Consider the following 14,684-nt stretch of genomic DNA (forward strand, 5'->3'; position numbering starts at 1 on the left):
GAGTCCTTGCTTCGGAATCTCGTCCACAAATTCCTTGTTTTGGGAGTGGGAATGGGCTGTTTTTAGTGCTTGATAAATACAGTATAAGTAGGCACAAAGCTTCATGTGCTTGTCGTCTCCTAATTAGGACCCAAAATAGATAAATATGTAATCAGTTTTTTAAAACAATGAAAAGGAGGATGGCAAAAGCGTAGTGACAACAGCGGGAAACTGTATATTTCGGTGGGAAAGTGACGAAAGTGACATCAAGGCATACCCTCTATTACTATGAATGGGAGAATGTGCAACGCGCAATATGTTGGAATACTCAGCAGGAAATAAGGCGATATTTGATGCTATTCAAGTTTCCCAAAGCATCTTAAACTGATCTTAATCTTAAGCAGATTGTAGAAACCTTTAGCACCTACAATCCACATATGGGAAACGCAGACCAGGATTTGACTGGATCATGGATAATTGATTACAATTATTATTCATTTTTAGTTGAATGTTTTCTTTATAATAACGCACACTCAGGAATCATTCATAACAAGACCAGTAATATTTATTAAGAAAGTAAACCAAGCTAACTTTGATTGGATCATTTCGTTTTGAACGATGATATTTGTGATCTGGAGGCTATATAAATCTAAATAAGAGGCTTTTAGCAGCTAGGTAACTATAGCGTGAATGTTTGGTTGTGCACACATTGGACGCAGCTGTGGCAGTGATCCCGGGTGGCGCCGCAGCGGCCCGCTCCAGCATCTGTGTGCAGGATGTGATGTGTGTCTGCAGTGCTGATGCTGTGGCGGGGCAGGGACTGAACAGCGGAGCTGTTATGATGGAAATGGTGAATGTACAAACAGTCATACTGCATATATGTTGGGATGAGTAACAATTCCTGATGACTAACAATGAGACCTGTTTGCTCATCGAATACCAATCATTGGCAGCGATCGCAGACAGTGTTCTTAAGCCAGCTGAGGAAGATAATGGATTAACAATATTTTATTTGGCCTTTTTGCCGCTTAAAGGGGACATATTATGCCCCTTTTCACAAGATGCAATCTCTAGTGTCCCCAGAATGTGTCTGTGAAGATTCAGCTCAAAATAGAAGAGGACGGATCCTTTATACAAACTCTGAAAACTCCATCAACAACAAAACATGCAAATCTCTGAAAATTTATTTGGGGGAAATATGAAACAGCGCAATGAGAGATTGATAATGGTAATGGATTATAAAAAATGATTGGGTGGATTTTTACCATTATCGGCTGGTTGTTCACACACACTGTGATACAACAAATAAAAGTGACTTATGCATAATAGGTCCCTTTAAGGAGAGAGATCAGCAAACAATGTGAGCCCGATGAAACCTGCATTACCCACATGTGCTAAGTATTAGGTCATACTGGAAGGTTTTCATTGATATGAATTGTCGTCTGAGAGATGCTCACTGCCCATATGGGGGAATGCAGTGATATCCTGTGAGACTGAACGAGGGGATGTGATTTATGATCTGGTCTGCAGTACTGATCGCTTGCTGTCTGGACTCCCTGGAACAATCCACAGTCCACATACATCCTGAACTCAATTACACAGAGATATCAGTGAAAGAACGTCTCACATAGTCAGATGGTTTACAGCCTCATGGAGTGCTGCCACAATGCAGTTTGTTCAGGTCAAGAATGTCCACCTAGATGGAAAGCGACACAATGACTGGATTGTAAATTTTTAAAGTTTCAAAATGTATTATTTCATCGGAACGAGGCGACCACTTGGAGAGTCTACTCTGAGCTGTTCCCCAGACTATTAGTCAAAAATGATTCATTTCTACAGCAATCCTCATAATGGATCCATGTGTGGCTTTGTTGCACAAACCTCATAATAATACTTATAACATAACATTTGTAAAACAATAATTCTCCTCTATATTCTCTTGCAAAAAACAAAACAAAAAAAACATCAGGTAACTGCTGTTGAAGCTGTTTTTACATGGTGTCACAGTGTGGGAGAAGTCATCGTGAGATTTCCTCACTACTAAATATTCCACGGTCAACTGTTAGTGGTATTTAAGGGTGCTCCGATCAGGATTTTTGGAGCCGATCACCGTTTGCCGATCACAAGAAGCAGTTACCAGAGATCAGGATTTTTTTTACAGACATTGATTCAGGCCCTGAATTTCTTTTTTGAATCCCCCCTTAGGTGACTCTTGTTTTTTTATTTGAGGTGGAGGGGGCCATTTTTAGACATTTTTCTAAAAATACATAATTATCTCATCAAAATGTTTGATCATGCAGAGCATTTTTGTTTTTACAATGGAGCAATAGTTGCACAATAGCTTACACACAGCACAAGCCTGAAATGAATTCACAAAAAAGACAAGTAAACAGTCAGTAATAAAATAAAAACAATTAACAAGCAGTGACACAAAAAAATAAAATAGAATAAAGATACAAATAAAATAAACTGTAAAATAAAGTGCTTTACTTTTTTTCAGGTAAGTCTAACAGTAGTATTGGGGTAATAAATACTAAAGAAATTTAATAAGGAATCAAATGTAAAATAATATTGGATGGTCTTCCCTGAATAAATTAAATAAAGATTACTCCTTACAATTAAAGTCACAAAATTTAGTGATTCAAGAGCATTAGGATTATTAGCTGTGACTGTCACTTTAAGAGCTACACGGATCTCTGTTCTCAACTGTATACGTTCACTTAAGACAAAACCGACTATGTTTACGTGTATACTCGTCAAGACAGCAATTTTGTTCATACATTTGTTTGTATTTGGCCATTTAAGCACAGTTTTCTCGCAGTCTATTTGTGAGGTGGCTTATGCGTGTGCGCTTTGAGTGTTCATGAGCTCTCAGAGTGCATGTGAGTGCTGAGGGGTTAAATACTGGCAAGACTTAATAAAAAATGCAAATTATAACTTTAGTGAGAATCCAGCACTGCATTGGTTGTGCAAGGGACAATTCCTGACCTTTGCAACGTGCAGCCAGCTTATAGTGCAGACGCGATATGCTGATGTGAAGCCATTTGCGCATGTTGAGAGGGACAGAGAGCGCGCGCGGTGATTCACTCACACGGTTTGTGAAATGACATCTCACAGAAAGTTTCGAATTACTGTAAGCTATTTAATAAAGAAATATGAATTCTACCTCAGCTTCAGCATTATAATTATTTTATCCGAGCCGGACAGAGACTGAGACGGTGCTGCTGTATGTCATGACGTACCTCTCACGGCAGGCGCGCGTCTTTATGAGACGGCAGCAAGAGATCGGCCTTTATAGAGACCGCCGATCAATCATCCCAAAGCTATTATCGGCCGATAGCGATCGGTAGCCGATCAATCGAAGAGCCCTAGTGGTATCATAACAAAGTGGAAAAAAATTGGGAACAACAGCCACAAAGTGATAGGCCACGTAAAATCACAGAGCGGGGTCAGCGCATGCTGAGGCGCACAGTGCGCAGAAGTGGCCAACTTTCCAAACTTCAATAGCTACAGACCTCAAAACTTTGTGTGGCCTTCAGATTAGCTCAAGAACAGTGTGTAGAGAGCTTCATGGAATGGGTTTCAGTGGCCGAGCAGCTCATCCAGGCCTTACATCACCAAGTGCAATGCAAAGTGTGGGATGCAGTGGTTTAAAGCACACTGCCACTGGACTCTGTCAGTACATCACCAATGCATATTTTTCAAAATATATGATAATATGGTTCCACAGAGTCGTTTACACCACACTCTCTCGTCGCATACCTTGTATCCTGTTTTGGTGCGTAAATCTATTTAATTACTTCAAGAATGTGACATTTTAGAACATTTTTCACAGGGGAATAATACAACAGACATTTCAGTGTGTTGAAGAAGAAAGGCCTGCTAGCTGAAACATCCTGTTGTATTATTCCCCTTTGAAAAATGTGAAATAAAGTGACTCAATGACTCTAATTTTGAGTGTGGATCACAGCTATATTCTCAAAATATATGATGCCATCAATTCAAATCCAGTGATTATTGTAGCAGCCTAGAAACATACATTTGGAAGCTGCGTAGTAGCCAGCACATCAGATTTAAGCGAATTGATTTCAGCCTGATTGTGTATCAGAGGTTGTGTATTGAGATCTTTGGATTATGGATTGTGACCGTAAAGTGTAGCGTGTCACCCTCGACTCACCTGTTGCTTCATGTCAGCGTAGGTCTTCTCCGAGCTGAGCTCCACCTGCTTTTTAAAGTTCTCCAGTGCGCTCTCAGCTTGCTGGGCCTGATGTCTCTGACTGTCCCGAAGACGAACCAGCTGCTCCTCTTTACCCCTACAACATAAAACACACACAAACTGGGTCACCCTGTGACTGCTACACATGAATACCCATGCATTATTCTTAGGAATAAGAGCACAGAGTGAAACCTTGTTTTATGTGCTCTAACATAACAGAGTTGGAAGACACGTCACATAAAAGCATCATGTTGTGCTTTATACTCATTTTTTATCAGCTGATTGGGAAAGTGTTTTATGTTCACACAGAAAACTTCAGCGCACAAATGTGTGTCGGCGCAAAACAAACAGCGTCTCAGACTCATGTCTGACAACAACGCTGAGACATAACCGCCAAAAGAGCTGTCAGTTGCAAGCCAGACTGCTACAAAGAGCTTGTCAACCTGCTTTCACTGTCTATTTCCGTGCATGTGAGGATGTGTGTGAGGCACATCTCGCCCTCCCTCAAACGGGTGTAATTACTGTGGTAATTACTTTTCATTGAGAGAACAATTCACCAGGGCCAGTGAAACTACATATTAGCTCTTCATCAAACAAGTTAACCAGCACATCCAAAAAGCCACAGGCTGAACAATAACAAAGAGGAAACGTGACATGCAATGACATCAGAGACACAAGACATTTAATGTGAGGAATTGTTTTTGTTACAACACATATTTGATCATGATTTGTAATAATAACTATAACTATAATAATACAACTGATAATATTTTTACACAAAGTAAATCATACACACACATACATTTTATATATGTATATAGTATATATTAGTGCTGTCAAATCGATTAATTGCGATTAATTTCATCCAAAAAACAAGTTGTTTACATAATACATGTGTGTGTGTACTGTGTATAATTATTATGTATATATACACTGATCAGGCATAACATTATGATCGGTGAATAGCACTGATTATCTCTTCATCATGGCACCTGTTAGTGGGTGGGATATATTAGGCAGCAAGTGAACATTTTGTCCTCAAAGTTGATGTGTTAGAAGCAGGAAAAATGGGCAAGCGTAAGGATTTGAGTGAGTTTGACAAGGGCCAAATTGTGATGGCTAGATGACGGGGTCAGAGCATCTCCAAAACTGCAGCTCTTGTGGGGTGTTCCCAGTCTACAGTGGTCAGTATCTATCAAAAGTGCTCCAAGGAAGGAACAGTTGGGAGTGAAGGCTGGCCCGTGTGGTCCGATCAAACAGATGAGCTAATGCAGCTCAAATTCCTCAGGAAGTTAATGCTGGTTCTGATAGAAAGGTGTCAGAATGCACAGTGCATCACAGTTTGTTGCGTACAGGCCTGCATAGCATATTTTATTTTATGGTCATAATGTTATGCCTGATCGGTGAAAATACACACACATGCTTGTATATATTTAAGAAATATTTGCATGTATATACTGTATATATATTTATATAATTTATATTATATATAAATATAAATATTTGATCTATAAATAAAAAATAATTCTTAAATATATAAATGCATGTGTGTGTATTCAAATATGCATCATAATTATACACAGTACACACATATATTATGTAAACAACTTATTTTTTGGATGCAAACCTTTATTTTGGATGCGATAAATCGATTTGACAGCATATATATATCATCAGTTATCATAACATCATCAGTTCATAAGAAGGACATCCTTCTTTAGTTATTGTCTCATTTAGTGCACACATACAAAGCAGACATAACAATAAGAGGAAATTAAAAACAAAACAAATGCAACAAAAAAAAAAAAAAGTTGGGGACCTTTTTTTCTCTTTCTATGGCCTCTTTTCTGTGTAATTTTGGTCTCTCTCATGTTTGACATCAAAAGATCTAGAAATTGTTTCTCCCTGACTGTTGTGTAGTCTGTAATTATTAATCTGTCTTGCAACATGAATGCCTTCAGGGCAGAGCAAACACAAAAGAGCCTTCTGCTCATCTCTGATGTGGAGCAACCAGCAGAAAAAAAAAAGAAAAAAAACACTGAAAGAAAGAAAGAAAAAGAAAAACAGGCGTCTAAACAAGAAAGAAACAAGAAAGAGATGAAGCCACAAAAATAGCTCTCTCTGAACATTGTGAGTTCCAGAGAGAAGAGAGAGCAGCTCATCGAGAGGAAGAGAGGATTAGTTAGTTGTTGGGTTAGAGGTTTAGTTAGTGCTTCCTTTCTGTTCATCTGTCCTTAAGGTGTGGAATTAAACATACTAAACAAAACTGCTCCTTTTCTCTTTCTTTATATGTGCTCCAGGTAATCCATCAGTGCACATTATTACACCACAAGTCTTACACCGGATGTGACCGGATGCACACCGCAACATCTTGATTCTGTCTACATTGGAAGTGACAACTCAACCACTGCAAATCCCATTTCCTTCATGTCAGAAGTAGCGTGAGCGCTTGAAGTACATAATAATAACAATAATTTGTTACATTTATATAGTGCTTTTCTCAGCACTCAAAGCGCTTTACATATAGAAGGGGGTGAATCTCCTCAACCACCACCAATGTGCAGCATGCGGCAGCCATATTGCGCCAGAACGCCCACCACACACCAGCTGATTGGTGGAGAGGAGGCAATAATAAAGCAAATCAGTGTATGGGGATGATTAGGAGGTCATGATGGACTGAGGCCAATGGGAAAATTTGGCCAGGACGCCGGGGTTACACCCCTACTCTTTTTCCGAAGGATATCCTGAGGCCTGTTGCATGAAGCTAGCTGAACAAACTCTGAGTTTCCGAGTAGGTTTAGAGTTGACAAATCCAGATAAATACAACCTGGTTTAGATCAGTTTCAGCGGTCTCACAAAGCTCAGTATAACGTTCTCGGTCAACTCAGATTGAATACAGGGTTAATACACCTGAAAGTGTCACATGTAGCAAACAGCCAATCACACCGAACATGGAGAGCGTCGGTTTGATTCACTCCCCAGCGCGAGAGACGCCGCAATTGACTTCTCTTCTGAAGATTAAGAGGTTATGAAAAATATCATGAAATGAAATGCATTTACAAGGCAGGAATAATCACTCCTGCTGCAGTACAAGTTTGAGAAGGCAGCTGAAAGAAAATATCTGACTATATCAATAATGCATGTGAATCAAATAAATAGTTCTAATAATTTATATAGGTTCACAAAGAGCTCAAATGAATACACATAAGCTTAATTTTTTAAAAGCTTTACATATTAATGCATATATATATATGAAAATGCATTCCGTGTGAACCGACCATTACTTCATCTCTGAAATGACTTTACTTTTTGGTTGACGTCACTAAGCCCTCATTCTCAACCCCTCCCCTCTAATCAACTGTCAAAGAGACCAATATTCCTCATCCAAACAATTCCTGCTGGATAAAAGCAGAGACCCAGACTGCAAGCAGTTTGGAGAAAGGATGGTTGAATGGATGGTCCTCAACTGGTGGGTCTTTGACTGTTGTGTTGCCTGGTTTTTCAGTGCTTGTGGCATGTATGCCACACTTTTAAGATGACACGTCAAAAACGCATCCCAGCATGCTGCTCCAGCAGCCTTGAACACAAGGACACATCCAATGTATCCAACACCCTCCTGTTTAGCCAATGTTATGTTAAAAACTTTGCATAGTGTTGGCCCTTTGCAGTTCAAAGATAATATTGGTAATATTACTATATTTCATTGCTTGATTCCAAGGTTTCTGTTTACTTTTGTATAAATCATACTTTTGGTCCTGCATTGGTCAAAAATTTGCGTCCTGAAGCAAAACCAGCTGAGGAACCACTGGCCAAACCAAAACAAAAATAGTATACTCTGTAATAAACAATATGTGTAACACTGAAAACTGCCTTGGTTTGAGAAGAGATAAAAGTGCTACATTAGCAATGTTTAATGTTCTGCGGTCAAAGGCTGACCGGTAGAAACCCCATTTTGTTAAGAGCACAGAGCTGATCCATAAGCAAAGCTTTAAATGCTGTGAATATCCTTCAAGAAGGTAAGGGTTCATCTTCTGGGATCCATGTAGGTGTGTAGTGCTGTGAGAAAGCAACAAAGGCTGACCTAGGGTGTGGAAGCCGAGAAGAGCAGACAGTCCGTCACCATCCGTCACAGAGAGGGGTGAGATGAGAAGGCAGAACGGGGAAGGACAAATAAAGCAACGCGGCAGGGAAAGGGGAATGCCAGCTCCGCAGAGGCCGTCGGCTTTGGCTGGGGTTTGAGCTTGGAGAAGAGTGGAAGACGAGCAGACTCAAATTAAAGATGTGCCGTCAAACCAGAGGAAATCGTTCTCATCCTGCACTCTTTAAGGGGATTTTTTGGGGGAAAAGCAGAAGGAAGGGACTTAAGGAAAGGGCGACAGTGCTTCCGCCTAGCCACAAGTCAGACAGGAGGGTCAATTTTCCAAACCTCCTTAACCACAGGACGCCTCCAATGTGGAGAGCAGGACGCTTCGATGGGGAGCTTGTACTGTAAATAAGACTGGAGATGCTGCTAATTCAAACGCTATGGCCACACAAACGCACCCATTCATTTTCATTCAGGCTGTGTTCAACCCGTCAGACGTCTGAGTCTCTGGCACCCACGGCCTCAAGGAACCTGGGCTCGTGACCTCCGCGGTCTCCGACCCGTGAAGGACAACACAATAAACACGGTTTTGTGTGACTATACTAAAAACAATAAACAATTCACCCAACAGGCTGTAGATTTACACTGACTCATTAGTGATGACACAAGTGTAACAATGATCCACGACTGTTGGGGAACATAAAAAGCAAGCCATATTTATTTATATGTTTTTGCTCGGAAATTACTTAAAAAGAAGATGTTAAAATATGAACAATATAAACAAATATTACATTACAAAAACATTATTTATCTATAATGCAAGTAAATGCCATGTGGGAATTTCCATGAACAATTTTGAGTCATAAAAAGTCAAATTAATCAGGCTTATCAAGTCCCGAATTGTGCTACTAAATTTTAACTCAAAGACACTAAAAATATCTGTCTTAGCACAGGAGTGATACAAGAAGAGATCACAAGATTTAGGAAACTAATATGGCTGGGAAAAAAATCATATTTTATATCTATAGCATTTGTAATGAAAAATAGCAACATACACATTTAGAAACTATAGCTACAACACGCCACAGTTTAAATATAAAACTTTAGTGAAAAATCTATTTCCTTAACAGGTTATCTATTGTAAATTTAGTAAAAATTGTCAAAATTTACCACAACAAATACAACAGAATGTGATGAATTCGTGTAAAGGTGGTCATGAGTAGTTTTAAAAGCTTTGTAATTTGCAGGAGGATGTTTCCTCCTCTTTTCATCAGTCATTTTCGTTTATGTGTCTGTCTTAGATCATGTTTGACTTTCCCCATAGAATTTTAAAACAGCAAATTCTCAATAGAATTCGGCGCGACTCGCGCAAATCTTTTCACACTTTTGGAGCGCGCTGGTGAACACGCGCAGGTGGTGATGCACAGTTAAATAAACCGGGCTTCAGTCATATTGCGCAGATAGTTGGTCCGTTCAGTTCGTACGGGAACTTAGTGCCAGAATACGCGATGTGTATAATTAATTAATTGCCTGATTCTATGGCTATAAATTGCTGTAATTGCTTGTTTTGGTTATTGGGGGGTTACCTCCCCCATCCCCCATGCAAACTACAGCCCTGTCTGGTTGTGAGGGAAAGATCACCTTGTTCAGCTTCCCAAATTACCCAGCGTTATGGGAACAGTAGATGCAGTTTGTGTTTCTGGAGTTCTGCAAGTGTGTGTGTTTGTTCCCAGTCATGTGTGGAAACCGCAGGCGGTCAGTGAAACTGCATCAAATGTGTGTGTTTTATTGGCAATATAAGTGCATATAATGTGAAGAACACCAACATATAGTGAAACGAAAGTTATCCAGGGAGGGATAATGCCATGATTGTGTGCGTGCGTGTGACTCTTTAGCTCCGCCCACTGCACGCCTCCACGGGTTCGGCTGTTTTCAGAAAGAATCGGTATAGCGTATCCGTCTTTTATAAATATGATAAAACTAAAGACTCTTTAATTGGTCATGAGCAAAGCACTATTCCAATACAAGTAGATATATAATAAAGATAATACAAATATCCTGTTGAAAATCCAGTTTATCCAGCAGGATCTTAATTGATTTGTAGTGGATTCTTGTTTGATCCCAATTGTGAGTCCATCTATTAATTACGTTAAGTAACTAGGGATATGACTGCTTAATTTTATATTGGCAATAATAATAAGTGTAAGTTTAATTATACAGTTAAGTACTGGGTAATAATAAACTACATGTACTTACTATAGGGTTAGTTGCATTTACTTATGCACAATTTGTTTTAATTAATGTACTAACTACATGTAATGTGTAACAAGGGCACTGTAAAAGAACAATAATAATGTTGAAAATATTGTCGTCAGGCTACAAAGTGCTTTATATGCGCAGCATCTTCATATTAGACTCCCACTTGGCCAACACTCAGTCTCTCTGGACGTGGGCTATAAACACACCGGGAGAGACATATGGATTCCAGGTGGATTACACCTCTCCACACCAGTGTGAAGCCAAAGGCCGTCCACTCCATGAGCTCATCCTGACGGAATGATAACACATCCAGCACCAGATCAAAGCTGGGGCCCAAAAAAGAGGCAGCACATTAAAGCCAGAGAGAAAACGCAAAGCTGAAATTTTCAGCGCCCTCAAAAGAGGAGCGCCTCATTCCTCCATCCCCAGAGAGCCAGAAACGCACAGAAACAGCCTCGCACTTTACGACTGACATGCAAATACGCACCGTTCAAAAATAACAGCAGCCGCTGCATGAACACGCAGTTTTAACAGCCTGCGCTCATGGTCAAATATCCGCCTGAGGTCAAAGAGATTGGGTGGTTATTGACTTTCTTGTTGTCATTTAAAACCAAATCGAATGCAAACTCTAGAGTGGGCAGTTCGATGATGCCACTTTGTCAGCAATTTCACACAAACGCAATAAAGGAAAGATATATTGGTGTGTTAAAGTCATGTCAGATTAGTTGAATGCACATGAACGGCACCACAAAGGCATAGTTATGAGTGAACAACTGAACTTTCTTTTACGCCCTGAGTAACCGAGTGGGGTGTGTCAGTGAGAAAACATGGTGGATGTAATGGATGAATCATCTATATTGATAGAAAATGTGTAGAAATGGATGCAGCTAATTCTACAATTACGATATGATTACATTTACAACACCCTCATAAATGGAATAAAAACGTAAAACAGCAAAAACACAGCTTATCCATCATACATTCTGTAGAAAAGGTACATTGCCATCTTGCTCCAACCACAGTGACTTGAACGGATCTGATGTCGTAATTACGACTTCCCAACTAGTAAATACAAAATTCTGAGGAGGACTTTAACGCACCTTCAGTTCAGAGTAGTTTACTACTCGTACTACAGCCACAGAATACAGTATGCATACTTTCCAGAGTATGCTAACAATACATGCATGGTCTACTACATTAGCCAAACTGTGTAGTGTACTACTGAGTCAATTATCCCACAGTGCAATGAGCTCGACCTGATATTCCCTTTTGCATCAGTTGGGTTCCGGAAGTAAAAACTCCAATAATTTTCTCTAAATTGATAAAATGATTTTTAACGATAACTTATAAACCCTTAAGCCTCGTTCAGACTGTCAGTCCAAATCTGTTTTATGCAAATCCGATTGGAATCTGATCTAGTGTTTGACTGTCCACACTGTGAATCACAACTGTTCAGATCTGATTTGTGTGTCCATGCAGCTCTTTTCGTTTATATGGCAACGACGTTGCGTTAGTAGGAAACGGATTTCGAGAAATGCAATTTGAATAGGATTATATTATAGGATCATATGAATGTAGCTCGAAATGGATTTGTAAAATTCATGTGACTTTTGCCTATTCAGACTTGCTAAATCTGATCGGATTTCAATCAGATATGCACAAAGATCGCATTTGGACTGACAGTCTGAACAAGGCTTAAGGCCGCGTGTCCATCAAAGTGTTTTTAGCCAGCTGAAAACGGTAGAAGCTCTGCTGAAAACGCCTAACTCTGGGCGCTCGAGAACGTTTTGGAAGCACAGTTGAGATGCTTTGCTTGCTTTGATACGAAATATCCGTGGAAGTATCCAAGCAGCAACCTCCCATGGTCTCTGAAGCCAACACCGAAGTGACTTTTGCAATTCATTGACTGGCCGCTAGGGACAGGCTCCAGAAGGGAGCAAAATCTCATTGAGCCCCATGTTAAAAATGCCCAAATTTACAGAAGAAAAAACCTGTTTTTATTTTTTTTTGTTGAGGCGGGTGAAGTCATCCGTTTAAATAATATAAAGTCTTAAAATTCTGCATAATTAAGGGTGTGGCCACTTGAGTGACAGGTGGATTGCCACTATGGTCGAGCTAGGTGGGCGTGGTTTCAGCGGGGACGTGCTGCCAAGATGGCGACAGCCGACTTTAGGCTTCAAAAATGCTCTTCAGAAACTTACGGGTGACGTCACGGACACTACGTCCATATTTTTTTACAGTCTAGTATCTCATTTAACAGATAGTTGGTTTCTGTATTGTTTCTATATAAAAATGCATATACAATGTAAATGTAAAGTAAAAAAGATTTTGTTCCGTTATTATGCTTGTTGTTGTCGTCTATTGACGTTGTACAAGCAGAATGTGGCGGTTGGTAGGTGTTGAATTTGTCCCGCCCCTCCTTCAGAATACTTGAATATTGGTATTTCAATTGATATGTATATTTTGCAATACAATTTAAATATATTGTTTCTATAGATATAATGGACAACTTCTAATGAATAGCTTTCTATCATTTTTTATTTGATTGTCATTCACAATGCATCATGGGTTTGTAGTTCTTTCTATCACAAAGTTGTTAAGTAAACTCTCTTGTTTTTGTCCGACGTTCAAATACTTTGCTGCTTTAAATACACGTTTGTTGTGATTCACCTCATAGCTGGTTGGCGTTGTTCATGGCTTATAATACTTTAATTTAGTATTGTATTATAATATGCTTTTTTATTTAGTATTGTCTCATTTCCAGTCTAAAGATCTAAAAATTCTTAAATCAAGATGCTTTTACTAGATAAGTAAAACCACACAAGTCTAAATAAAGTGTTTTTGCTTAAAACAAGCAAAATGATCTGCCAATGGGGGAAAAAAAAGAAACAAGATTTCAATCAGAAAACAAGATTATTTGTCTGACCCCATTGGCAGATCATTTTGCTTGTTTTAAGCAAAAACTCACGTAATTTTCCAGAAAACAAGAAAAAATGTCATTTTATTCATCTAGTAAAAGCATCTTGATTTAAGAATTTAGAGTTTTACATTTAGACTGGAAACAAGACAAAAGTACTAAATAAGAAAAGCATTTTTTTTGCGGTGAACTCTCGACAAATGTTTTTTTATGTACAAGATGCTAACAGGACAGCACTTTCTAAATGAAATGCGTGCATGAGGTCTGGTCATGTGAAAGCAGCATAATACTGAATTTACTACAAACACACGAGATAGCCAATCAATATGCAGCTCAGCGTGCCAGCAACATGCATTTTTCTTCTTTCAGACTCTCGAAAATATTCGCTGACAGGCTTCGATGGTGAGAAATTAGAAAATACCTGGCGACCGTTTGTGAAATCTGAATGTTAAACTACTAAAAGGTTTGTTTTATTCTTTTAAATTTGTAATTGACCCAAATAGACATGCATTCGCTTATTTGACCAAAAACAAAACACACGAGTTGTTCATTCGACTAGTGTTGATTTGTGATTGTTGCGACGGTGTGGACCACCAGGGATGTGTGCTGCTGAATCAGTGAAGTGTGTGACTCTTGGGTGGGATTACATCCAGGGACGCCTCTTAATGAATGTCATTCCCAGTGCTAAAGACACATGCAATGACACACACCATAACCCTCCTGCTTTAAGTGTGGGCCGATTATTCAACGATGTGGTTTGCGTAGATACAAGAAAACAACATCTGCATCCCTTTAAAACTTCCAGAGGAAATTCCAAACATGAGGAATTTGTTCTTAGTTTTCAGTTTATTCCCGCTGTCCCAGATGATCAGTGTGTCTGTATGGCGCCCCCTACAGGATGAGCAGGGGCTGATGGTATGCATGTAATGCTCTGTGGAAAGTGTGACTGTGTTCGATTTAAATGCTTTCAGATGCATGAACCAGCGGGCTGTTTTCTCCATTCCTATGCAGCCGGGCACGCCTCCCGCTTCTCTCCTAGCAACGGCGAGTGAACAGCCTTCTCTCGATGTGTTTTTGGACACTTTGGATTCATTAATTTATAGTAATTCTTCAGAACATCAGGCATCTGTTAGACGCACATGCATGCAGACCATAACTCATAAACAATGCAAAGTTGAAAAAAATCGGCACATAATTGCAAAAAAAGTAAAAACAGATGAGGGGAATAA

General features: G+C 39.4%; 1 protein-coding gene across 2 annotated transcripts in view; it reads right to left on the reverse strand.

The window, feature by feature from the left end:
• The window catches only part of cep112 (centrosomal protein 112), a gene marked incomplete at its 3' end in the record, with an annotated part of 236,226 nt that overhangs the window by 119,529 nt on the left and 102,013 nt on the right, over positions 1-14,684 (reverse strand). For both annotated transcript variants that reach the window (XM_079815822.1, XM_079815823.1), the window contains exon 18: positions 4,157-4,292. In XM_079815822.1, the coding sequence (XP_079671948.1) occupies positions 4,157-4,292 (136 nt within the window). The remainder of the gene's footprint in view (positions 1-4,156; positions 4,293-14,684) is intronic.

This window comes from Gobio gobio (genome assembly GCF_949357685.1).
Source record: "Gobio gobio genome assembly, chromosome: 1".
Lineage (NCBI taxonomy): Eukaryota > Metazoa > Chordata > Actinopteri > Cypriniformes > Gobionidae > Gobio > Gobio gobio.